Source organism: Acomys russatus, chromosome 1 (genome assembly GCF_903995435.1).
Source record: "Acomys russatus chromosome 1, mAcoRus1.1, whole genome shotgun sequence".
NCBI classification, from domain to species: Eukaryota; Metazoa; Chordata; class Mammalia; order Rodentia; family Muridae; genus Acomys; species Acomys russatus.
In genome coordinates this window covers 37,269,943-37,296,558 of record NC_067137.1, presented here as the reverse complement: position 1 = coordinate 37,296,558, position 26,616 = coordinate 37,269,943, and the positions used below count along the sequence as shown (strand labels likewise).

Sequence of the window (26,616 nt, the reverse complement as noted above, 5' to 3'; positions counted from 1 at the left end):
AAGGCATTAAGACAGAACCCTGAGCTTCCTGAAGGTGGGCAGTGAAGAGGGGGAGGCTGGGGCCTCAGAGAGCTCCAGCTGCTCCAGCCGCTCCTGCCGTACTCGGGCCAAAAGAACCTTCCAGAGCCTCCTTGAGGACCCAGCAAGCTGCCAAGCATCCAACCTTACCCTAGGCAGCTCAGCCTGCCCCAAAGCCTTCCCCTGCCTCCCTGATGGCGGGTGTCCAGTAAGTGCTTTCCTTCCTTGAGTCCAAAGCAGCCTCCTCCTTGCCTCTCCTCACAGAAAGATGGTCTGAGAAACTGTACCAAGCCCTAACACACAGAGGGCTTACAGGACACAAGCAACAGCACCACTTTCCAAATCCCAGAGCTTAGCCAATGAGCCAGGCTCACCTTTTCCAGAACAGCTTGAGGGTTTGGAGGTAGCATCAGGTCTCCCTGGAGAAGGGTCCTGCCAGTTGCTCCAGCATACCTCAGCCGTTCTGAGGTTCATCCATCACCACCCTGGTCCACCCAGCAGAGAGGATCCGCATTGGCTGTAATGCTGAACACCTGCAGACACAGGACTCCCAGAGATACTGTGATACATTGTTTCGCATAGGTTTCAAGTTATTGGTTCTTTACTCTGTGTTGAGCCTGAAAGACGGATGGTCCTGAGTTAAATATGGCTCCTGGTGCATACCCATCCTCTATTCTTTTAAAATTTTTTTTTTCCCTCCCCTACTAAACTCCAGCAGGCTTGAGCAACTAGTCACAGGTCCAGGTTTACAGAAGCCTCCATGTGGACCCTCTCCCACATTAATACATTATGGAAATTCCACCACACAGCATTCATTAAGGGCACCCCACAACAGGGGATATCTTTGCTGGAGTGCTATAGCTCTGAAAATACCGAGATTAAGGTAGCTAAGAACCAATAGGGGCCGGCCACATGTGGGCAGAACTTGTAGCCTGTTTCAGGCGCCATGAGATCCACCATAAAGCATGCTAAGGCAGCTTCCTCCCTGTTGCCACTGGTGATGGGGGGGGGGGGCAGTCTGTTCCTGTGTGCTGGCTGAAAATGCTGAACCTAGCTTGCCTTCTCATGCAGTGGGCAGCTGGACACAGGAGTGGCTGGCAGGGGTGGGAGCCTATATTGGGGCAATCTACCTTGGAACACTGTCTCCTCAGGTGCAGAAAGGGCTGTGTGGTTTTTGTTTTGTTTTGTCCTTTTGACGCAAACTAGAATCACCTGAAAGAGGGGCCCTCAGTTGAGGAATAGCCTCCTTTGGATTGGTCTGTGGGCAAGTCTGTGGGGCTTTTTTCATGGTTAATGTTGAGGGGCCCCATGCACCTCTAGGCAGATGGTCCTCAGCTGTATTAAGAAAGCAAGCTGACTCTTTTACCAAGACCTGCCAACATGGGCTGCACTGGCACCAAGACTGTGAAGAAGGTGGCCCAGATCATTATGGAGAAATACTACATGGGTCTGAGTAATGACTTCCACACCAACAAGTGCGTGTGTGAGGAGATTGCCATTATTCCCAGCAAGAAACTCCGCAACAAGACAGCCGGCTCTGTCACACATCTGAGGAAGCAGATTCAGAGAGGTCCTGTGAGAGGTATCGCTATCAAGTTGCAGGAAGAAGAAGAAGAAGGAGAAGAAGAAGAAGAGAGAGAGAGAGAGAGAGAGAGACAGAGAGAGAGAGAGAGAGAGAATAGATAAGTATGTTCCTGAGGTCTCAGCCCTAGACCCTAGACCAGGAGATGACTGAGGTAGATCCTGATACCAAGGAAACGCTGAAGCTTCGGGACTTTGGCAGTCTCTCCAACCTGCAGGTCACTTAGCCTACAGACAAGATGAATTTCAAAACACCACATGGAGCCATATAATCTGTTCTGTCATATTTGCAATAAGCCTGAAAACAACAACAAAAGCAAGCTGAGCAAGCCATAGGGATCAAGCCAATAGACATCATTCCTTCATGGTTCCTGCCTTGAGTTTATGCCCTGACTTTCCCTGATAATGGGCTATAATTAATAATATAAACTATTTCTTCCCCAAATTGCTCTTGTTCAGTGTTTTATCACAGCAACAGAAAAGCAAACTGTCTCCAGGCCTGGGTTTTCTGGCCACACTCACAGCAGCCCACACCCTATGTTTATAAGCAGCCTTGGGGTTTCTTCTTCGTCTATTGGTATCTCAACCAGAGGAGGAGGGGGGGGTGAAGTAGGCTAAACCAAAACTAAATATGTGTGGAAAACCCTTATGGAAACCCACTACTTTGTAAGCTCATTTGAAAATATAATTTTAAAAAAGTTTGAACACAGGTGCTATGTATGGGTGGGCAATGCTTTCCCCAGAAGACACGGATCATTAAACAAAATAGTCAGTGTCAAGTCTGGGCTACTGCCCTACAAGATGTTGGTAATGGAGACCCCAGAGGCCCTCAAAACAGCACAAGCTGTTACCATTGCTCTTGGCTGCCCACTGGAACCAGATGGTAAGACGCCATTGCAGAAGACAACACACATTGACTGCAGAACATGGAGAAATCAAGCTGGAACTGCCCTGAAAACTCCCTCCCTAGAGGAAGGGCTGGATTTTACAGCACTCCAAGGTCTGTGCAGGCCCCCAGGGGAGAAAAGCCATCATTGGTTTTGCCCAGTTACAGGCCCAACAGGTAACATACATACTATGGTTGCTTTGTTAAACAGACTTGTTGTCAAACTGCCTTCTAAATACTTAAGTTTAAACTCGCCGGCAAGCACTGTTCTCAACTTTGGTCAGAGAAACTTCTATTTGCAGCAGGTGGCAGTTGGGAAAGGAAGGGTTTACGCCCGCCGCTCACAGTTCCCTATCACTGCTCATCATCAAAGGAGGTCAGGACAGGAACTTACACACGGCAGGAACCTGGAGGCAGGAGCTGACGCAGAGGCCATTGAGGGGTGCTGCTTACTGGCTTGCTCTTTATGGCTTGCTCAGCCTGCTTTCTTATAGACCCTAGGACCACTAGGCCAGATGGCCCCATCCACAACGGGCTGAGCCTCCCCATCAATGACTAATTAAGAAAATGCCTTTCAGCCTGGTCTTATGAAGAAATTTTCCCAATGGAAGTTCCTTCCTCTCAGATAACTCTAGCTGTGTGAAGTTGACATAAAAGTAGCCAGCACAACTGACTCCTTGTTAACTTCACACACAAAACATCATTAAGCCATAACCTTGATTCCTGTTCTTCCCTAAGATCACACATGAATATCAACATTATAATATAAACATTCCAAGTTTTAAAAGTTTCCATCTTAAGCCTGGTATGGTGGCTCACACCTGTAATCCCAGCACTCTGAGAGGCAGAGGCAGAGGCAGGTGGATCTCTGTGAGTTCAAGGCCAGCCTGGTCTACCAAGTGGCCATGGAGCAGGTGCCGCTTACCGGCTTGCTCCCTCTGGCTTGCTCAGCCTGCTTTCTTATAGAACCAAGGACCACCAGCCCAGGGATGGCACCATTCCTAATGGGTAGGGCCCTCCCCCATTGATCACTAATTGAGAAAATGCCTTGCAGCTGGATCTCATGGCGGCATTTCCTCAACTGAGATGCCTTTCTCTCTGAGGATTCTAGCTTGCGTCAAGTTGGCACACAAAACCAGCCAGTACAACCTCTCCTGGGCACTCTTCAGGGCCTCCACCCCTGCCACACAGTGCCAAGCCTCAGCCGTTCTCCATGACTCATTTATGCCCTCAAAACCAGTACCACCAGCATGACTTTTACAGTACCCAGTACAACAGGTAGCTCTAACGGCTACCAGTACAGCCTTGACTACCTTCTGAACGCAGCTTCTGTGTGCTGACACTGAGGAAGTACTTCCCAGAAGATTTCACAGAGAACCGCCTGCCTCTGCCTCCCAAGTGCTGGGATTAAAGGCATGTGCCACCATGCCCCGCTCTCACCCACACTTTCTTAGCTCTGGCTAACTAGCATCGATTGTCCCAGCAAAGCAAAGGCTTTACTTGAGAGGTTCTGCATTCGTGTTAACTGCAGCTGATTCTTCAGTCCCAGCTGACCAGAACCACATAGTCATCTTCTTCTTTTTTTTTCCAGAGCTGAGGACCGAACCCAGAGCCTTGCATAGCAAGTGCTCTTACCACTAAGCTAAACCCCCAACCCCAATATGATGCTCTTTTTAAAAAAAAAAAACTTTATTTGTATATAAGTGCTTTATCTGCCAAAGAGGGCATCAGATCACATTATGGATGGTTGTGAGCCACCATGTGATTGCTGGGAATTGAGCTCAGGACCTCTGGAAGAGCAGGTGGTGCTCTTAACCACTGAGACATCTCTCCAGCCCCCAGAAGCACAGATTCTTTTTTTTTTTTTTTTAAGCAATTTATTTACTTATTTAGTATACAATGTTCTGCCTGCATGCGTGCCTGCCTGCTGGAAGAAGGCACTGATCTCATTCTAGATGGCTGTGAGCCACCATGTGGGTGCTGGGAATTGAACTCAGGACCTCCAGAAGAGCAGACAGTGCCCTTAACTGCTGAGCCATCTCTCCAGCCCCAGAAGCACAGATTCTTAACTCAAAATAGCAGACAGCCCTGATGGTCTCTAAGCGGCTCTCAAGCATCCCTCCGGAACTTCCCAAGCCAGACCTCCATCATTTACACTGCCCTCAACATTCTTACCTTCCAAGCTCCCACAGAACAGCTCACTAAAGTTTGAACACTCAGTGGTTTTTCCAGCCCAAAGTTCCAAAGTCCTTCCACAATCCTCTCCAAAACAACATGGTCCTGTCTGTCACAGCAATACCCCACAATCCTGGTACCAATTTGTCTTAGTTAGGGTTACTATTTTTGTGATGAAACGCCATGGTCAAAAGCAACTCAGGGAGGAAAGAAAGGGTTTATTTCACTCACAGTGCCATATAACAGCAGTTCATCTTCAAAAGCAGTCAGGACAGGAACCCAAACAGGGCAGGAATCTGGAGGCAGGAGCTGATGCAGGGGCCATGGAGGGGTGCTGCTTACTGGCTTGCTCCCCATGGCTTCCTCAGCCTGCTTTCTTATAGAACCTGGGACCACCAGCCTAGGGATGGCACCACCCACAATATGCTGGGCCCTCCCCCACCAACCACTAATTAGGAAAATGTCCTACAGCTGGATTATATGGAGGCATTTATTTTCTCAATTGAGGTTCCCTCCTTTCAGATAACGCATTTGTGTCAAGTTGACATAAAACTGACCAGCACATGGTCTAAGAATAAATAAAAAATATTCAAAACTAAAAATAAACTATGTAACTGATGTGGATCCATTGGTAGAGTGTTTGCCTAGCATGTATGAAACCCTTAATTCCCAGCACGACATAAACTTGGCATGGTAGTGCATTCCCAGTAATCCTAGCACTCAGGGTTTAAGAGGCAGGGGATCATAAGGTTTTTTTTTTTTTTTTAATATTTATTTATTTATCTATTATTTATACAATGCTCTGCCTGCATGTACACCTGCAGGCCAGAAGAGGGCATCAGATCACATTATAGATGGTTGTGAGCCACCACGTGGTTGCTGGGAATTGAACTCAGGACCTTCGGAGGAGCAGCCAGCAGCTGGTATGCTTAACCTCTGAGCCATCTCTCCAGCCCAGGGGATCATAAGTTTAAGGGAAAGTGTAGTTGAACAGTGAATTGGAAGGAAGCCTGGGTTACACGAGACACAAACACCTTCCCCCTTTAACTAATGTGGCTCGAACATAGACCAATCAGATGAACATCAGCACACCCCTTGCTGGAGGACACTGACTGCCTGAACTGGAGTCCTGATGCTCTCTTTCCAGCCACGTGGAAGGATTCATCCCGTGTCACTTGCCAGCTTATCTGGGTTTTGCCGTGGGAGCCTGAGCCGTCAAGATGTAGTGATGGTGACAGCAGCAATGGTGCTGATCTTAAAACTCAGTGAGTGTGAGCCCAATGCCAGGCCCCTTCTGAGGCCTCTGGATATATGGAGTCTAACCCTCAAAGCCCATCCAGGAAATGTGACTGTCACACCCTGTGTCTAGACACAGGTGCCCTACTCCATAGGCTTGTTCTGACATGACAGGGCAAGCCACCTCCCCTTAAGATGAGTAAAACATACCCCAGTACAACCTGCTCAGTCTGTATAAAGTTACGAGAACACATGTCTTCAGGGCTGACCCCTGAGTATTTTATATCCAATTGGTGTGTTCTTTCTGGGGAAGACTGTTTCTTCTGGTCATATTATAATCTAAAAAACTAAAAGAAAGCCAGGTGCAGTGGCGCATGCCTGTAATCCCAGCACTCAGGGAGGCAGAGGCAGGTGGATCTCTGTGAGTTCAAGGCTAGCCTTGTCTACAAAGGGAAGCCAGGCCAGCCAAGGCTACACAGAGAAACCCTGTCTTGAAAACAAACTAAACTAAACTAAACTAAAATGTAATTAAAAAAAAAATAAGATGAGTAAAATCAGTTGTGTGTGCTCCGGTATCCATTTAAAGCAGGTAGTCATACTTTCTCTAGAAATTTCTATCTGCAGTATACAAACAATGGGCTGCAGAGATGGCTCAGTGGTTAAAATCATTTCCTGCTCTTCCAGAGGCCCAGGGTTTGATTCCCAGCAGCCATAAGGTAGCTCATAACCGTCTGTAACTCCAGTTTGAGGACACTGATAACCCACTCCGTGGGACCTGGGAACGTACATGGTGCATAGATATACATGCAGGCAAAACACCCACACACATAAATAAATCTAACATAGACACACAGGGCTGGGAAGATGGCCCAGTGGGTAAAAGAGCATGCTGTGCAAGTGTGAGGACCTGAGTTCAAGTCTCCTGCCCCACATAAAAGCTGGGCACACTAATGTGAGCATGTGTAATTTCAGTGTTCCTACAGGGAGATGGATGGAGAATCCAAACAGAAAACAACAGAAGGGACTGTTTCAAGGTAGAAGGTGAGGACCAATACCTGGGGCTGCCCTCTGACACATATACACGCCATGGCACGTGCACACTCATGTTCACATACACAATAAAATAAAATACATGTACATACACACAAGCAGGGACTCTGATGAGTGGGAGGTGAATTTATAGACCTCAGTTTCCTGATGCTATAGGAAGGACAGACATTTGTCACCTACTTGGTGCCAGATGGGGCACTAAATACCAGAGTGAATCAGGGGAGGAGACTGGTCCGGAGGCTATGGACTCACCGCCCCGGAGGAAACAGAGCTAAGAAGGGGCAAGCCTGAGATTTGAATGTAGGGCTCTCTGGCTTGGAAGCCCCAAGAGTCATAGGAACTAGGGACACGCCCCCCCATCCCTGTCCAGGAGGAAGAGCGGTTGGCTTGTCTGCCAGGCTACTGAGCACTGGAGGACCAGGTTTACAGCTGGCTGCGGATTGTTTGCTGCAGGCCCTCCCGGCACCATCTGCCCTGGCTTTGTGCCTACCAACCACTGCCTGGAATGAATGTGCTCCATCTGGTCTGGTTTTTGGGGGTCGTGTGTGTGTGTGTGTGTGTGTGTGTGTGTGTGTGTGTGTGTGTATTTGCTCATTTCGGGGACTCAGGAAAACTGAGGCTCCAGGGGTATGTTAGTGGCCCAAGACCAGGGGCAGCCAACCCCAGCTGGGCTAATCGCTCCTTCTCCTGACTGGCCTCGGCTCCCAAGCCTGTATTCCTGGCACTCACACCTAGCAAGGTGCCCTCAGTGTAGATATGGGTGCTAATCGAGCCTCCAGAGGAGATGCCCCGCTCTTCAGTCTCACTCAGTGCTGCCCTTTGGTTTCCCTCGGGGACAGTCTGACATTCACCATGGTGAGCTCTCGCCCCTTTTCCGCACAGCCCAGAGCTAATTGTCCTGATTTCCTTCCAAGAGCAGCCTCTCTGAATTGCCTTTGCAGGCACAATTAGGCAGGTTCAGCTTGACTTTCACACTCCAGCTCTGAAAAAAAAAAAAAAAAAATCGAATCAGCCAGGAAGCGGGTGCCTCTCGGAAGTTCTCTGAGAGCTCCTTTGTGCTATGAACAAAGCACACACATAATTACCTGCTTAGCTGATGAGCTCAGGACTGGGCCTGCTCACAGGAGAATGGGGCCCAGCACCCCACTCCAGCCAGACCCCAGCCCTCCCTTCATTAGCAGAAGCTATTTTTGGAACAGCCAGCCAGGCAGAGAGACCAACACTGTCTCGTGGGACATGTGTGGCATGGCAACACCTGAGAGTCCCCTCCCCGTGGGCTACTGTCTAGAACACCCAGACATGAGCTGATGGTGGAGAGAATCAGTTAAGTCCAGTGGCCCAGAGATGGGGGCAGCCTGGGCAAAGTAGCACAGCACGTTCAGGTTCAGGCTGAGTCTGCCTGACATCTAAGTCTCTCTGAAGATGCTCCTCGCCCTGTGTAGTGGTGCAATTTATATATGCCCCCTTTTTTTCAGTCAAGAGAAAGTAGGAACTTCTAGCCAGCCTAAGAGAGCAGCAGCTTCCCTGCTAACCTGCTAGGTAACCCCTGCAGGCTGCACACAATGAAGGCTGTAGTTTGGGTACAGACAATGAAGAAACACTTGCAAACACAAGGACCAGAGTTTGAAGGCCAGAATGATGTTGTTGTTTTAAAGATTTATTTATCATGTGTACAGTATTCTACCTGGATGTGTGCCTGTACGCCAGAAGAGGGCACCAGATCTCATTATAGACGGTTGTGAGCCACCATGTGATTGCAGGGAATTGAACTCAGGACCTTTGGAAGAACAGACAGTGCTCTTAACCTCTGAGCCATCTCTCCTGCCCCAGAATGTTTTGTTTGTAAGGCTAGGAAAGGGGTTGGGGAGATGGCTCAGCCATCAAGAGCACTGGCTGCAAGCTTGATCTTGGCACTCACAACTGTCTCCACTTGTGGGAGATTCGGACCTCTTCTGGCTTCTGTAGGTAATACATGCATGTGGTGCATGTATGCAGACCCAGGCAAAGCACGCATTCTCATCAAATAAAAATAAGTGAATGCTTTTTTAAAAGCCAGTAAGTGGGAGGGGGTGGGGGTGGGGGGATGTACAGGAGGCTCGGTGGCTAAGAAGGTTTGCTGTGCAAGCCTGGTGACCTGAGCTCAGAACAGAGTGCCGTGTAAAACATGGCCGCACATATCCCAATTACTGCCAGTGTTGTGAAGGGCCAAGACAGGAGGATCCGTGGGGCTTGCTGGCTGCCAGCCCAGCTCCAGGTCCATTCCGAGACTCTATATCAGAGGAACGAAGCTAGAAGCCTTAGAGTGGGACACATTAAGCTTTGAGAACTCAATGGCTCTTCTGGCTCAAAGTCCCAAACAGTGCTACAATCCTCCCGTGAAACAACGTGGTCAGATCTGTCAGAGCAAAACCCATTTCTGTGCTACCGGTTCTGCTCTGGTTTGCATTCTGTTGCTGGGCTAACCACCGTGACCCAAAGCAACTTGGGGAGGAAAGCGTTATTGCTTCACATAGTTTATAATCCATCATGCGCAGGCAGAGACCCTGAAGGAACGCTGCTTAATGGCTTTCTCCTCGAGATGTGCTCAGCTTGCATTTTTATACAACCCAGGACCACCATTGCTGGGATGGCACCAACACACAGTGGATTGGGCCCTCCATTATCAATCCTTAATCTAGAAAATGCCCCACAGACATGCCCACTGGCCAGTCTGATGGAGTCATTTTCTCAGTTGGGGTTCCCTCTTCCCAAATGATCCCAGCTTGTGTCAAGTTGACAAAAACAAAACAAACAAACAAACAAACCCAACCCCCCCAAACAAAACCAAACAACAACAAAACAAAAACAAAAACAAAAAACCTCACCAGCACAATGACTATGATAGATGGGAAAGATGAGTAGAAAGTGGGAGAGATGTTGAGGAAAGTTATCTCACACACACACACACACACACACACTTGCAGCTGTGTAGTCATTTGTGTCTTGTTCCAGTACTCAGGAACCTGTGGCAGGAGGATTGCCAGAAGTTTGAGGCCAGGCTGGCCATATAAGTACCAGGCCAGCCTGGGCTACTTCTGTAGTTACTCCATAAATGAGACCCAATCTGAAGCCAGGTGGTGGTGTCACACGCCTTTCATCCCGACACTCAGGAGACAGAGTACAGGCAGATCTCTGAATTTGAGGCCAGACTGGTCTACAGAGTGAGTTTCAGGACAGTTAGAGCTTCACAGAGAAACCCTATCTCCAAAACCCAAAACAACAACAAAGACCAATCTGGGAAAAAAAATTTTAAGAGAAAAATGGGTTTACAGCTCCTGTACAAATGTGAAAGAGGTGGATCTGAGGGTCCTAGTCTACTGTTGCCTAGGAGAAAAAGGAGGGAAGTAGCTCCAAAGATGATGGCTGCATCCCAGGAAGCCCAGTTCATGGGAGAAGAAAAGACCCTGGAAAAAACCCTGAATTTTCATCCAAGCCTCCTGTACAGCAGGGATCCCTGTCTGGCCCTTCTTTCTCCTGGGAGTACTCTTGGATTAGAAGGACTTTTTTTGTTGTTGTTTTTTTTGTTTTTTTTTTTTTTTGTTTTTTGAGACAGGTCTTCTCTGTGTAGCCTTGGCTGTCCTGGAGCTCACTCTATAGACCAGGCTGGCACTGAACTCAGAAAGATCTGCTTGCTTCTGCCTCCCAAGTGCTGGGACTAAAGGCCTGAGCCATGACTGCCCAGCCAAGGAGCCTCCTTACAGGCCTCTTGGTCCTCCTCTGGGATCCCAGAACCTTTGCTGTCCTGTGCAGGCACGTAGAGGGGAACAGTCCAGCAGCTGTGTGGTAGCCTTTATGTTACAGATGGACCTGCAAGTTACCTTTCCAAGCAAGGCTTCTTGTGCCTCAACTCAAAAGCACAGCAGTGCAAACAAGGTCTTCAGTTTTCTGTGAGACTCAGGTGCAAGTTCCACACGCTGTGAATGAGTCATGTGACTCAGGCAAGAGGCAAGGCCTCTGGCTTCCATGGAGCTGTTTGTCCTGAGAGTCAAAGTGCTGAGCTGCCCATGGTGATGTCCTTGGGCAGATGATGTTCCCAGAGGCAGTACCTGACCTCAAGCTCTTGGGAGCTGGGCGGAGGGAATGCCAGGCTCATTTTCACTAGATCCTCTTCTGCAGGGGTGTGGCTGTGAGGAGAGGGTCAGTAACTGTACAAAGAAGGGGAGCCTAGGGGGAACTGTTTCTGGCTCACAGCCATTCAGCAGAGAAAGCTGCACCGAGGCACACAAACTGCTGGACCCTAACCTCAAGGCATATGAGGACAGGTAAGCCACATCTGCATGTACAGATGTGGTGTGGGCACAGGGGAAGGCCTGGGATACCTCAGAAAGCCATAGCTGAAGGCATCACCCACTGAAGGGACAGGCAAAGAGACAGCGAAACAATGCCGAAGACGACCCACTGGAGGTTCCTGGAGGTCCTACAGCCCAAGGAAGGGGTGAGGGTTGGGGGAATCCTGAGAGGGGCCAAGTATCCCTGGAGCTTGAGTGGAGAAGCTTGGCACCTAAGCTAACTCACTACATCCAAATCCTAGGTTCTGCTGCCCCCTCGTGGCTATGACCAGTAGGACTGTCCCAGGCTGCACCACTAAGTCTAGTGCCTCCCCAGAGCCTGATCTTGGAGCCTGGCTGCTTTCTGTCTCCCGTGACCACTGACTGATAAGGATGCTGAGGCCTACAGAAGCACCTGACTTGCAGTAGGTTACTTAGCACCCAGGAGCCAGGGCCAGAATCTTGATGCTCAAGACTCAGAAACCCTGTCAAACTTCCGAGTTAAATGAGATAAAACTACAAATGTTTTTAAAAACAGGTTCCAGGTAATACCTTAAGTTTCACTTGCTAAATACAGTCTCCTCGACTATACATCAAGAGCTGAACCTGCACAGCTGTCAAGACAGGTTGGGAGCTGGAAGGACCAGGCCATACTACAAGCAGCCTAACACCTAAGTGTACAGGCCACCTACTAGAGGTACATTCCTGCCTAGAGACTCTTAGCCCAGCTTCCTAGGCCTTCTCCCAAGCAGAGGACATCAGTTGTCAGCATGGAAACCCAGCAGGGTCCATCTTAGAAACACTTTAGGTAGCTGGGCAGTGGTGGTGTATCTGTTTAATACCAGCACTAGGGAGGCTTAAGCAGGCGGATCTCTGAGTTCAAGGCCAGCCTGGGCTACATAAGATCCTTCTCTCACCAACACCAACAATGTTTTAGGTGTGGAGCTAGGGATGTCCTAGTTATTAGCTCTTCTGTAGCTGTAATAGAACACTAGCCAAAAGTAACTTGAGGGGAAGGGGTTTGTTTGGTTCACAGATCACCACAGAGGGAAGCCAGGTCAGGAGCTCAAGGCAGGAACCTCAAGGCAACTACTGGAATAGAAACCACAGACAAATGCAGAGATGTCACTTAATTTTGGGCTCTGCAAACCCTGCCTGTGGCAAATCCTAGAGGCAGCTCTGGCTGGCTCCCACTGTAGACGAGGCAGGTGCAGAGGCGCTCTGTGCCTAACAAGGATGGGGCCCAGTCTCAGCAGGGTCTGTCTAGCTCCCAGCTCAACTCAGTCCATAGCAGGAACTTGGCTGAGTTCCAGGGCTACAGGTGCTCTGGGCTGCCCTTGCCTTGCAAGCACTGTGTCCCAAGTTTGATCCCAGCACCCACATAGCAACCCAGTGGCAGGGGCCTGAAATCCCAGAGCTGGAGACAGAGGAACCCTAGGGCTTGCTGGCCAGCCAGTACAGCCATCAGTGAGCTCCTGGGTCTGAGAGGGCCTGTCTGGAATAGGAATCAGTGGAGAGAAGGGGGATAGGGGTCACTGGGGCTGTGAGCTGCCAGCATCACTCACGGTTTAGCGAGTTCTATCTCAAGGGACTTTGAGTAATACAAGGGACACCTGATATCCTCCTCTGGCACTGCATGCATGCATGTATTGCAGACCCCTCTCCTGATACACATACATAAACATACACTATACCTGGACAACTACAACATATTAAATGACGGTTACACATTTATATTTAATTATATTTAATGGATTTTAGTCATGCCATAACCTTAAATCATTTTACTCTCCTAAAAATAAAATGGAGAGGCAGGCGAGGTGGTGCATGCCTTTAATCCTAGCACTTGGGAAGCAAAGGCAGGTGGATCGCTGTGAGTTCGAGGCCAGCCTGGTCTACAAAAGTGAGTCCAGAATAATCAGGACTGTGATACAGAGAAACCCTGCCTCGATAAACGAAACAAAACCGAACAAACAAAAATAAATAAAATGAAGAACTGGTCGAGGAAGATACTGGAGGTCGGACTCTGGCCTCCACATGCTTGTGTGCACACACATGTATAAGCACCCATACAAGCATACGCGTACACACATACATGATCTAAAGATAAAAATTGTTTCAGAATGCTGGGTATGAATCTTAGTATTCACTCAGGAGACTGAAGCAGAAAGATGGTAAACTCAAGGTCACAGCTGGATCCCACTAATGAGACTCTTAAAAGAATTTGAAAGCTGGGCAGTGGTGGTGCACACCTTTAATCCGAGCACTCGGGAGGCAGAGGCAGGCAGATCGCTGTGAGCTTGAGGCCAGCCAGGTCTACAAAGTTAGTCCAGGACAGTCCAGGCTATACAGAGAAACCCTATCTTGAAAAACAAAAAAATTGAAAGCCAGGCATGGTGGTACACACTTTTAATCCCAGCACTTGGGAGTCAGAGGCTGGTGGATCTCTGTGAGTTCAAGGTCAGCCTGGTCTACAGAGTTCCAGGATAGCCAAGGCTACAGAGGCCTTGGCTCAAAAAAAAAAAAGTACTTGAGAACTAAGTCAAGGCTGCCTTCTGTCCCATCAAGCATGAGCATGCCTGTCTCCCAGAACTGACCAATCTCTCACTCCATGAGATGTTTCTTCAGGCGTCAAAAACCTTCAGGACACTGTACTTGGGGGCTGGAGAGTTGGCTTGCTGGTTAAGTGCACTGGCTGCTCTTGCAGAGGGCCTAGGTTCCAGAACTCCCCTCCAGAAGATCTGATGTCCTCTCTGGTCTCCTCAGGTATGACCCATAGATACATCACCAATTAGAGGGCAGCCTGATCTACAAAACAAATTCTAGACTAGCACAGTGACCCTATCAAAACCAAGTTGTATGTCCTGTGAATTCCACACTGGCTTTTCCAGCCATTTCAGCTTGCACCTGTATAGATTAACGCTTAGTCTGAAGAAAATGAGCCCTTCCCTATGTCCTCTCCCATTTGACCCTTACTTTCAGAATTGTTCCCAATAATCATCAGAACTTTCACCTTAATTTCCCCCAGGTTATCATGGCCCAGGGCTAGGGTGGGGCCCATCTACCCTTGTAAATCAAGTTCCCACGTAAGCCTATTGGCACTGCTGCTGGAAGGGACACCACCTTTAACCATCAGAGGCTTCACTGCATTTCTTCTCTCCCAACCCAAGCCACACTCTGGTTCCCAAACAAGCCGTAGCCATGTCTGGGAAAGGAGGCACTTGGTCAAATGTCTTATTGAGATCTTGAAGAGGACACAGCTCTTAAGAAGGGTTAAGTGTGACACCCCCCCCCCCCCAACCTGCCCTGTGGAGAAGGTACCTACAGCACAAGCTTCAGACCTGTGGGCAGCCCTCCACTCCACAGCACACAGGTTTGTGGCTTTACTCAGGCTACATCTAACTCTGAGGTCAGGTCTGTTGTGCAGCACACACTAGGGACTCCCAGTGCTGGGAATTATAGGATAGGACTGCTGTTCCTCCTGAGCTACAGGTTCACTTCCAGGAGGCAGCAGATGTATAAATGAGTGAGACTGTGGTCAAAGGTCAAGGTAAAGATTTACAACACAGTAATTGCTGTTGAATTTATTACAGGAAGTTGACTGCTGCATGATGTACGATACTTCCAACTGTTACTAGATCACTTCCAACTGTTACAAGCCATGTCAATGATTTTGAGGGTTTCTACAGGCAGGTTCAAAGAGCCTCGATGCCTTCCCTGGGAAGCGGCCAAGCCAACAGGTTGCTAGGCAGATGACAATCCTCACTCACCAACAGGCTCTGGGCACCAAGCTCACAAACCACACTCAGGGTCAGGGCTGGGCTGAGCAGACTGATGCTCTGCAGAGGCACAGCCTTGTCCAACTCTCTGCTGTGATACAGTGGCCTGTGCAGAAGGCCCTGTGTACCTTTTTAAGGGGATACTTGCAAACATTCCCGATGCCCAATTATTTCAAGATACTTTATTTTCAAAACGGGTCACAACATAAGCTTTTGGCCCATTCTGCCAATGTACAAGCTACAAATGCTTGCTTAGCAGCTGAGGGGGCACTCGTTAGTATCATGTCTGAAAAGTGAATAAAAATCCATATAAAACAAATATTCAAAGTTTCCATAGGAACACAGGTAAGTGTGACCCCATCTCCTAGCCTTCCATACTGCATTGGTGCTGACCCTACTCTTACAAGACATTCCAAAAACTAGCATAATTAAGTTAAATGGTGCCCCCAAATCCCTTAATTCAAGCTAAACTTGCAGGTAAGAGCTACAAGAATGGCATCTACACATTGATACTAGCAGAAGCACAGGCTGCTGGGTGACGGTCCATCCCACTCTCCTGGGCACAAGACATGGGCAGAGTACCAACATCCTGCTCCTCCACTTCCGGCGGGAAGCCATGGCTCTGGATCTGCTTCATGAGTTGCCTGAAACAAAGAAAAGTTATGTTCAAACCCAAGTCCTGCCACACCGCGCAGCCTCCCAAGAGAGCTCCTGACAACACACTTTGTTGTCACACCACCAGGAAGCAATCCAATGTATCACTGATTAATAAGGAAACCACAGGTCACATATGCTGACTTCAATAGTGTAATTATATTAATATTCTAGTGCAAAGGAATCTTTTAGTTCTAAGACCTTTCCTAGTATCCTACAACTCTTCCATTTGTATTTAACTCAGGGTAAAATTAGACAAGGACAAATTCACAATACTTTGAGACAGGCTAACTTCAAACAAGTTATAATCAAGCCTGACCCTCAAATGACCCTTCTTCCCAGCCCATACTGTTTTTTCCCTATTGTGTGTGTGTTTGTACACACCAGAGGTAGAATCCAAGGCTCCTGGCTCATTGTAGGCACATTATACCACCACTGCACAACCAGAAGAAGCACAAGTAGACAGAATCTTACCACATTGGCCGTGACATTACGTAGTAGATGGTCGGCCTCTGGAACCCATTGAAAGTAGAAGCAGCAGCAACGGTGTATGCACCCATGTTCTCAAAGAGCATCCAGTCACCCACATGCATCTCAGGCAGGTTACAGCGCTCCACGATCCGGTCAAGACCATCACACGTTGGTCCCCAGATGCTGGATGAGTAATACTTCTCATCTGGCTTGGGTCTCTGTATGAAGACATTGCTCCTTAGTATCCCTGAATCCTGTCCATCTCTCACTGCTACAGTGACCATGCTCAGAACTTACTTTCTGCAGCAGGGGCTTCACATGTGCATGATCATAAAGAATGCAGTTAAATGATCCATATACTCCATCATTCACATAATACATGAAGGTTTGCTCACTTGACTCGTCTTCATCTAAAAAAACAGATCACCCTTGATCACCATCCAGCATTATCACCTTTTACCAGTTATCCTCCATGACTCGTCCTCATCACCGCATACCGTCAGAGCCAGTCTGCTCCTTCCATACGGTTTTCTTGGCAATGATATTGACTGCAAGCGTGAAAGCTGAAGCGACATAGTATCTGCCTGGCTCGGCTATGATTTTCACTCCAGAGTCTGCTGGGAAGTACTTGTCCAGAGCTGGGTTGATTACACTGGTGATCTAAGAGTGAGAGGAGAGCAGCCATTTGTTATGCTGTTCACAGAGGACAAAGATCATACTGCTGTGTAAGGAACAGGACATGACAGGAGCCTGGGCTCTGGCATCAGGAGACTTGTCATCAGGCAAAAAAAGCAACGTAAACATCTCTCCCTAGAGGCCAGTACCCTATTTCCCATCCCCTCTCAGGACCGTCTCTGTCTTGTCAAGATATTGTGGATACTGTTTTATTAAGTAGTACAAAATAAATCACAAAAGCTGGGCCAAGTGTCAAAATAATTGTTTAGCAAATACATGCCAACTTTTCCCCCCAAGTCAGGGTTTCTCTGTGTAATAGCCCTGGCTGGACTCGGAACTCATAGTGATCCACCTGCCTCCGGGATTAAGGGAATGTGCCACCACACCCAGTGGCTTCACTTTCTATGAGACTGAACATCAGATAGATATGGGAGCCAGGAATGGTGGGACAAGCTGGGGCAGAATTAACTTCAAGGCCAGTATCAAATATAAAAATGAACAAGTCATTGGAAACACAATGCCACTTATTCTATTTGTTTGGCCCCTTTGGGCATCAGTAAAAACATTTAGATTTTATACTACAGATGAATAGCACTTGTTCTATATAAAATATCCTCTGTAGGTTATTAATGCTGTAAATTACCTCTTCAAATTTAAGCTTCGTATCCTCAGATCCAGGAAAGCCACCACCAATATCAAGCAGATACATGCTGAAGCCAACTTCTGTCTACAGCAAAGAAAATTCAGAAGTCAAGTTGCCAGATTCACAAGTTTAAATGCACATAGCAGATGGTTTTAAAAATCTGTTATACAGGGAAGGCTTCATTACAGACTCAGTTACTTCAGACACCGCCACTCCCCAAGCAATGAGTCACATGTACTCACTCCCATGTCAAAGACACAGCGGGCATCCGACACAGCTTGCACGAAGGTCTCAGGATCAGTACATCCACTGCCCACATGGAAGCTGAAATCAAAAGAAACAGGATGCTGTTTTTTGACTAGGCCTCAAAATGAGACAAAGCCTAGAGAAGCCGGCAGCTTAATGTCTTAGCCTATGTCACTGAGCTCTCACCTGACACCGATGACATTAATATTTAGCTCTTTCGCCCGTTCCAAGAGAAGCCTGCTAGTTTTGAGTGTGGCACCAAACTTAACACTGAGGCGGCAAACTGCTTTGGAATCGTCAGTGGCAATCCGCAAAACCAACCTAGGTGGACAGAAGTGTGTCAAGTAAGTGTTCCACACACACTCACCCAGACTCGGGAGAGCCCTGAATGCGAGTGCTGCTGCTGTGGGGTTTAGCTTAGTTCTACTATGGCCAGGAACACATTGAGGATTCAAGCTTGCCCGACAAGGCCCAACCTTTGCACTCAATCAGGACTCACTTTGCCTTTGGATGCGCTCTGGCGACTTTCATCAACTCAATTTCACTGTCAAAAGTCATCATCTGGACTCCATTACTGGCAGCATACTTGATTTGAGACACTTGTTTACAAGGGTTTGCATAGATAATCTTCTCTGGAGGCACCCCAAGCCCCTGCACCAACTGTATTTCAGTCTGAAAGAGAACATTGGTGTTGGGATGTATAGACTGAGTTGTCATGTGACCCCAGCCCATTAACACTTACTGCCCAAAAGACACACAACTGATGCCTTCCCTGAGGGGTAAGCAGGCTTACCTTGCTTGCACAGTCAAATCCTGTCCCAATGGCGGCCAGGGTGTTCACTATGGCTCTGCTGTCATTACACTTGACTGCATAAAAGGGAGTGACACGAGGAAGAGCTTTTCGCCATCTTAGATGCTTCTTTAGAATATCTCCAAGGTCCGCAACATAAAAAGCATCCTTATCATCCTGAAACAAAAGTGGGTTCAGGAACTTCATTGGCAGTCCTGAGGACTCTCTTCTCCCTTCAACCAATCCTAGCCCTGTCAGCAGTCACTAACAGGGTATGACCATTGGCACTGGACAATGGCAAGCCATGAAGACATGCTCACTCATGGTGCTACGAACTTAGCAGAGCTGAGACAGTGAGCTTCCCATACTTACAGAGGAAGAAACTTCATTAATTTTCTGGTCCAGGATGTCCTTGGCAGTAAAGCCTTCATCGAGGATATGGCAGTCAGACTCTTCTTTAGTAAAGCTGTTCATGGTTGTTGATGTGCCTCTGAAACAGAACAAGCTGCAAATGAGGGTGAGTTCCCTCAAAGCCTTAGCAAGGACTCTCACAACAAACTCACAGGTATAAAATGATTATTACTTACACAGAATCCTAGAGATGGAATTAAGTTATTGTCAGCTCCTCACGAGGCAAGTTATCCAGGAAGTCTGAACAGGTTCTAATGAACAGAAACAAAAGATGCTATCTCCCTTGGAATCTTACCACTAAAGACTAGATAGTGCAACAGCATACCCAGGTAAGCAGCAGGGTAAAGACCATCGTGGGGTAGGAATCCCAGTGCCTGGGTGACTGGCCCCAAACCTCTGCAGTTCCCAAATACAGAGTCCACACTGTTCAAAGCTCAAATAACACCTGGGACATCTCAGTACCTGCCCCTCTCCAAAATGGAATGTGAGTCTATGAAGCTCATCTGCACACAGTCCACTGACTGGCATTGTTAGTATATTCCGCATTCCTATCTGCCTTATTTCTGAGCCAAGCCAGCTCTTTAGAAACTTCAAATGGCACAGTAATTACATGCAGCCCTGGAAACGTCTTATCCTTCCCACTTTGACTAAGTTATGTTAAATTATTTTTTAGTGAATACAGTGCATCATCAGGTATCTAGAGCACTCAAACTTAGGGAGCAACCCATCAAAAATTTCCATAAGAAAACTTCCATGCCATGGTGGCATTAAAAAAAAAAAAAGCTAAAACCTTCAAATCAACATTTTATTTATTTACTGTTAGTTACTGTTATCACAGTCAGTATTCTAGAGCCTGTACTGCCTACCAAATGAGCACTTCTGGGAATCCGAGAAGTGTTTTCAGATGCCATCTAATATCGCCTTAGTTATGGCTAATAACCTTATGGAAGGTATTTTTTTGGCATACTTTATGATTAACAAAAATAAGCAAAATACCACGCTGAATAAGATTCTGTCTTGCCCTTACGAAATGGACACCAGAGAGTGGCCAGGTAAAGGTTTCTTTTTTTCCCACTGTGTGACCCACTTCAGTGCCAGCAGCCTACAGACACAGAGGCCGGGCAATGGTTAGGAGCCACAGTTTGCTCTAGCATGGGACACTATGAGAGGCCCAGGGGGACGAGCCTGCCATAAATCCAAATCCATGCATGGTAAAGCACACTTTAAGCCTCAAATTTAATGAGACTTTTGGCACTGTCAACTTCATTAGTTGCCTAAACCACTAGTAAGTGACGCTTATAGACCAGCGCCAGGCAACTCATATGTATACCATTTACAACTGATGAACCGGCTCTGGCGTAACTGTAATTTTAGGTCTTGTTAAGTATTTTTCAGGCAACTTTCAGGCTTAAATCTGAAAAGCTGTCTTTGAAATACCCCTTAGTACTATTTTGCTTTTCTGTATCTTTTAACGTTTTTCCTAAATAATACATAAAATCTGGGGGGGAAAACCATTGCTGACGGCATAGCTAAATTGTGTTAAACAATTAGACAAGAAAGTCTGGAAGAGATACAAGCTAATTAAAAAAAAAATTCCAGTCAAATTCTGCCGGACCATAGATTTGAATAAAACAAGCCACTGCACTCTTTGTCCACTTCCAGACATTCCTGACGGGCTCCGTTCCCTACACTTCCACCAGTTATTGAGGCTTCTAAAGGTGCTTGCCGGACAGCCGGGAGTCAGGCTTCCCCTAAACCATTAAGTCATTCGAGGCGTTCTAACTAATTCCAAGTCACAGCCGGTGTAATTCATCAGCAGTGACTCCCAGACTAAATTAAGTCTAGCAACTTCTACTTCGGGCTCTGTTCTGTACACGTAGCGAAACTAAAGAACGCAGCAGGAAACTGCAGGGCGGCTGCTCGCGCCCGCGCTCCCCCTGCACCTGCCGCGGGCTTGCCCTCCATCATCGCACCGGCTGGTGGAGCGCCGAGCCGGGCTGATGCGGTGCGGGCTTCCGTGGGCGACCCGAAGGCTTGCAGCCAAGGGCCAGGAGCCGCTGCCTTCCGGATGGCTGCCCGCAAGGTCACCGGCTCCCGGCCACGTGTCCCCTGCCGCCGGCCGCAGTCTGGGCCTCCCGACACGTGGCCGCACATCCGTCCCACGCCCCGCTCACCTCACAGTCCGCTGGCGCCGCTGACCGGCCCCATGGAGACGCCGCCGCCGAACCCCGAGGAGCGCCCGGCCGCCCGCCGCCGCCCCGTCAGCCGCCTCGTCGAGCCCGCCGCAGACGCCGGCCCGAGGTGGCGCCGAGCTGCTGGCTGAGGGGGGCCGGCGGCGGCGGCTGCAGGGACTGACAAAGCCCGACGGCGCGACGCGCGGCTACTTATACCCCGAGCACGTCGTCATGGAGACGCACCAGCTCAAACCAGCCGCGATCGGTTCCGGCCGGGAGGCGCGGGGGAGGGGCGGGGGCTCGGTGGCGGCCAACCCGGGTCCCGGAGCCTGGGGCGGGAGGCGCGGGCCGGGCGCGTCAGTGGGGCGGGGCACCGCGCGTGCCCGCCCACCCGCCCATCCGCCCGCGCCCCGGGCCTCCACCGGCGCGCACCGCCCGCCCTCGTGCCGGACACGCCCTGCGGCAGGCTAGCGCACGCGCAGAACACGCCAAGAGTCTTGCCAGCCAGCACGCCGCAGGGCCCAAAGGGCAGCGGGCCGGAGTCTACCAGTGCATGCGCACAACGCTCCTAGTCTCCTGCCTACCCTCCTACCCGTCACCCCAACTCCAAAACCCCGTTGCTGGTCCAAGGTTTGGACGACAAACGAAACTATTTCTTGGCTTTGCATTGAGCGCGCGGTTTTCCCTTAGCAAGGGCATGCGGGATCGCGGGTGCAAGCCGAGGATGGATGGGGCCATGAGTTCTGTGCGGGTCACGTAAACTTCGCGGCGCAGACTGACCCTGCTTCACGGCACCGCGGGTCTCTGGATGAAGCTTGATGGTAGACACCAGCACGCTAGCAGAATCTGGAGGGCCACTCCGTGTCTTCCAACTAAATGGTAGGCACCAGTTGCATGCTAAGATACGCCTTCTATTTAAGCGTACTTGCGTGTTAGGGGCGTGGTAAGAGGATGTAGGGTTCTGAGCTACCCACCGCCCCTTACTCTGTTGGAAGGACTTAACAGTAGTCTTTCAGGCTAACTGCAACTATTACACTTTGAGAAGTCTCGACCTGAAAAGCGTCTAGGCAGTGAATTTGTATCCACCAAAGTTAACATAGATAGGGAACAAGTGGGACTGATTGGGCACTTACATATTCAGTATCGGAAAGACACAAGTACTCCACATTTGTTACTGTGTATAAGGTGCTAATGGTTTGTTTGTTCTCAGTGGAAACCCTTCTCCCAGCACAGATGCTGGGATACCCAGGATACCAGCAAAAACTAACTACAGCAAAGCAAACAAAGATGTCTTTAAGTCCTTTTTTTTTTATTATTTACCCCCCCCCCCCCCCTTTTTTTTTTTTTATTTCTCTGTGTAGCTTTGGCCTTGGCTGTCCTGGAACTCTGAAAGAGAACCGCCTGCCTCTGCCTCCTGAGTGCTGGGATTAAAGGCGTGCCCATCACTGACCAGCTAAATCTCTACATTTGAGACCAGCATAGTCTACACAGAATTCTAGACCAACCAAAGCCAAGTAGTGAGACCCTACCTTAAAAAAAAAAAAAAGGAGGAAGCTGGACGAGGTGGGGCACGCCTTTAATCTCAGGAGGCAGATCTTTATGAGTTGGGGCCAACCTGGTCTACAAAGAGAGTTCCGGGACAGCCAGAGCTATTGCACAGAGAAACCCTGTCTTGAAGAACCATAAAAGAAAGAAAGAAAGAAAAGAAAGGCCTCCAAAGCCGATCTGAAGGTGGTTGAGCTTGAGTCATAAGACGCAACTACTAACCTACATTCAAGAAAACAGACCAGTGGTGACTAAATCCAGTCTTAGTCAAACAAGTGACATTTTCTTAAGAGGTTCCCTAGAGGAAATGCATGATCTCTCTCTCTGCTCCTAAGTTGCTGAGTAAGTGCCCTTGCTTCTTGCTCTCATTTACCCAAGGGTCTTTTACAGTCACAAAACCAGCTGCGGGGGGGGGGGGGCATAGTCGGTCAGTATTTCTGGAGTGAGTGCATGAGTGAATGAAAGAATGACCCCCTTTACCCCAAAGCATGGCCTCCTCAGAAACAAGAGCCATAAAAGCATCAAGCAAGATGTCCATACAAAGATGTGATGGGCATTGTACTCTTCTCTTGGGCACCCTACTCTCCCTTATTCTTTTTATAATCCTGGAACAGTGCCAGGGTGCCAAGCTCCCCTCCTAAGAACTCCTTTCTTCCCCCCAGGGATGATGAGATTAGCTGTTGGGACCCATCAGAGAACATTCTCGCCCTGAAGCATTCAAGCACATCTTTATCTCTATGGTGGGAGACAGTCTTTGTGCTTCAGATTTTGGAAGCCTTAACTGGGAGGAAGAGAGCAAGCCTTGGTTCAGAAAACCAGTGACCATTCCAACATATATGAACTACTCTCTCGCTATCACAACTGTCTGTGCCTGTGCCACCAAGCCACCCAGACATCCTAACTCCTGCCCAAACCCTCGGGCAGTGAGGTCTTGCACATGATCCAGCTCACCATCAGGGTGGGGACAGAAGGTAGGGAAGGAGGGGCCCACTTCCTGGGGTACTTGCTCTGCCAGCTGGTGGCGGACAGGATCCAGCAAGGAGAGGCCCCCAAAGCCAGTCTGAAGACAGGTGAGCTTGAGTCATAAGACTCAACTACTAACCTGAATTCAAGAATGCAGACCAGTGGTGACAAAACCCAGTCTTAGTCAAACGAATGCTATTACTGCTCTCAATGGATTTCCACAGGGCTCCTCCCTTTCCCTTCTCATTGTCCTTAGGAGAAACTCAACAAAGGCTAAGTCTACTGCTCAACACAAGAGTGCTTGCCCCCTTTTTATTCTGGGGCAATTTGAGCCCCTGAGTTCCATTACCATTGTCCCTCAAGATAAAGTGATGAGACTTTATAAAATGGCTAATGCCTGTTACCCCAACATGTAGTGAGATGTTTGTGTTTGAGTGGAACCGATAGCCACATGGTGGGTAGTGCTATCAGGGGTGTTCTCAGTTACTGTCCTACATCTGAGGCTGTCTTTGACTTTCTTAAGGGACCCTCGGCACTTACCCATGGTGAAGCTCTGAGTTGCACTCCCCTCCTTATCTGTAAGTTGGGATGAAGAACTCTAACTTTACTTCTTTGTTTTTGTTTGTTTGTTTTTTGAGACAGGGTTTCTCTATGTAGTCTTGGCTGTCCTGGACTCACTTTGTAGAGTAGGCTGGCCTTGAACTCACAGCAATCTGCCAGCCTCTGCCTCTCGAGTGCTGGGATTAAAGGTGTGCACCACCACGCCCAGCTGTTTTTGTTTTTGTTTTTGTTTTTTTTCTAACTTTATTTCTTAAGACAGCACCTTAGCCAGGTGTGGAGGCACATGCCTGGAATCCCAGTGCTCAGGGAAGCAGAGGCAGGAGGATCACACTGAGTTCGAGGACAGCAAAAGCTACGCAGAGAAACCCTGTCTTGGGGGTAAAAAAACCAAAACCAAACAAACAAAAGCATCTCATGTTGCTCAGGTCCCTATGTAGCAGAACATGACCTTGAACATCAACTGCCTCCACCTCCCGTGTATATGGTAGTCACAAATTTAAAGAGAACTCCTTATTGGGAGAATTACATAAATAAATAAATATTACCAGCCACTGTGTATGAATCCGTTTACTTGTTATTACAAAGTAAAGACAGCTCTCATATGTTCATTGGTTCATTTTGTTTTAGATCAAGTCTCACTCTGGAAGTTTTTCCAGAGCTACCTTGAACTCACAGAGGTCAACATGCTGGGATTAAAGGTGTAGACCACCACACCTGTCTTAAGCAGGAACTTTCTATAGGTGCTGTTTGGTGGGGAGGGGGAGGTTGGTTTTTGTTTTGAGACAGAGTTTCTCTGTGTCAATAGTCCTGGTTGTCCTGGACTCACTTTGTAGACCAGGCTGGCCTTGAACTCACAAGCGATCTGCCTGCCTCTGCCTCCCGAGTGCTGGGATTAAAAGTGTGTGCCACCAGGTCCAGCTCCACTACAACTTTCTTTAAAAAAAAAAAAAAAAGAAAGAAAGAAAGAAAAAAGAAAAGAAGTACAGTGAAACTCTGTCTCAAAAAAAAAAAAAAAAAAAAAAAAAAAAGAAAAGAAAAGAAAAAAAAGCCAGGCATGGTGGCCCATGCACTTGGGAGACAGAGGTAGGTGGATGCTGTGAGTTCGAGGCCAACCTGCTCTACAAATGAGTCCAGGACAGCCAAGCCTACATAGAGAAACCCTGTCTCAAAAAACAAAACAAAACAAAAAAACCAAAACCAGAAACAGGTACAGAAAAGAAAAGAAAAAGAGGCTGGGCAGTGGTGGTGCACGCTTTTTTAATCCCAGCACTAAGGAGGCAGAGGCAGGCAGATCTCTGAGTTCAAGGCCAGTCTGGTCTACAAAGAGAGTTGCAGGACAGCCAGGGCTACACACAGAAACCTTGTCTCAAAAAACCTAAAAAAGAAAAGAAAAAGAGTAGACTAAAATAAGGTTCTTAATATTAGGCCACATAAAGAAATTAACATCTGTCCTGCTAAAGGTGCACAACTCAAGATACCTAAGCAACGGGGACCAGTCACCAGACTGGGTTTTTTACCAAAACTAGTGTTCTTGCCCTGGACTTGTGTTGAGTGTCTCCAAAAATCTAACCCTCCCTCCAAGGCAGAAAGTGTGCCGCCTCTGCTAATAACCCAAATGATGTGCCCAAGGCAGGGAAGGCAGCTCTGAGCAATGGTGGCATCATCAGAAAGGATGGCATCCCTCCAAAGGATCTCTTCAGACACCCATGTGTGAAACATTCACGGGATGTTTATTATAAAGAGTGAAGTTACATCACGGCCCCACCTCACCTAGCCCTGGTAGAGCTTACTGGGCGGCACCAGACAGCAAGCCTGGTAGTGAAAACTGGGGCAGAACTTCCCAGAGCTGAGCAGACCTCAGAGGCAGAATGGTGGCCACACAGAACATGGCAGTAAAGTAACTCTTGGCATATTGGTACCTGATAATACCTTGCTTCTCACATCCTTGCCGTTACTGGTCTGAAGACTGAATGCTAGCACAATTGAGCCAAGTGGGCACTAAGACATGCCACCTGGGCCAGGCATGGTGGTGCACACCTTTAATCCCAGCACTCGGGAGGCAGAGGCAGGTGTATCGCTGTGAGTTTGAGGCCAGCCTGGTCCACAAAGCAAGTCCCGGACAGCCAAGGCTACACAGAGAAACCCAGTCTCAAAAAATCAAAACAAACAAACAAAAAACAAACCCAAAACCTCCCTCTTGTGTGTTCCCTAGAATAAAGGACACAAGAATCCAAGTGTTCCTCTTTGGGTGGTGAGCTCATTCTGCATATCTGTTGAGCTCCTGTATAGGAGAGACACACTGCTAGGGTCAGGTTCCTAAGGGTCTGCCAAGGACCAAAAGAAGGCTCAGCTTCGGTTATTCCTTGCACTTCTTTTCTCCCAAGACACAACGTCTCTTCTGGGGTTTGCCCCTGTTCCTTTCTTTTTTTTCTTTTTTTTTCTTTTTTTCTT

At 48.3% G+C, this 26,616-nt stretch overlaps 1 protein-coding gene, 1 non-coding gene and 1 pseudogene across 2 annotated transcripts; 1 reads left to right on the top strand and 2 right to left on the bottom strand.

Annotated features, from left to right (window-relative positions):
- The first annotated feature begins 1,398 nt into the window (after positions 1 to 1,398).
- LOC127195902 (40S ribosomal protein S17-like) lies at positions 1,399 to 1,871 on the top strand (annotated as a pseudogene).
- Positions 1,872 to 15,199: 13,328 nt separating this feature from the next.
- Odc1 (ornithine decarboxylase 1) lies at positions 15,200 to 18,998 on the bottom strand. The gene is made up of 10 exons (XM_051143828.1): positions 18,884 to 18,998; positions 18,515 to 18,688; positions 18,221 to 18,393; positions 17,908 to 18,042; positions 17,718 to 17,799; positions 17,476 to 17,559; positions 16,655 to 16,817; positions 16,455 to 16,567; positions 16,161 to 16,375; positions 15,200 to 15,676 (listed from the first exon to the last, which is right to left on the bottom strand). The coding sequence occupies exons 1-10, from the start codon at positions 18,983 to 18,985 to the stop codon at positions 15,532 to 15,534; spliced, it is 1,386 nt and encodes a 461-aa protein (XP_050999785.1). The 5' UTR covers positions 18,986 to 18,998; the 3' UTR covers positions 15,200 to 15,531.
- Positions 18,999 to 19,994: 996 nt separating this feature from the next.
- On the bottom strand, positions 19,995 to 20,130 carry LOC127197313 (small nucleolar RNA SNORA42/SNORA80 family). Its single transcript, XR_007831648.1, has one exon. It is a non-coding gene; the product is annotated as a small nucleolar RNA SNORA42/SNORA80 family (small nucleolar RNA).
- Positions 20,131 to 26,616: the final 6,486 nt, after the last annotated feature.

Bases quoted from the DNA above. Each gene is read 5' to 3' on its own strand.
- Odc1 (XM_051143828.1), bottom strand. From the start codon at position 18,985: ATGAACAGCTTTACTAAAGAAGAGTCTGACTGCCATATCCTCGATGAA. The intron at 17,800-17,907 runs GTGAGAGCTCAG...TTTTGATTTCAG, and splicing joins ATTAATGTCATCGGTGTCAG to CTTCCATGTGGGCAGTGGAT. The intron at 16,376-16,454 runs GTAAGTTCTGAG...GTCTTCATACAG, and splicing joins TGAAGCCCCTGCTGCAGAAA to AGACCCAAGCCAGATGAGAA.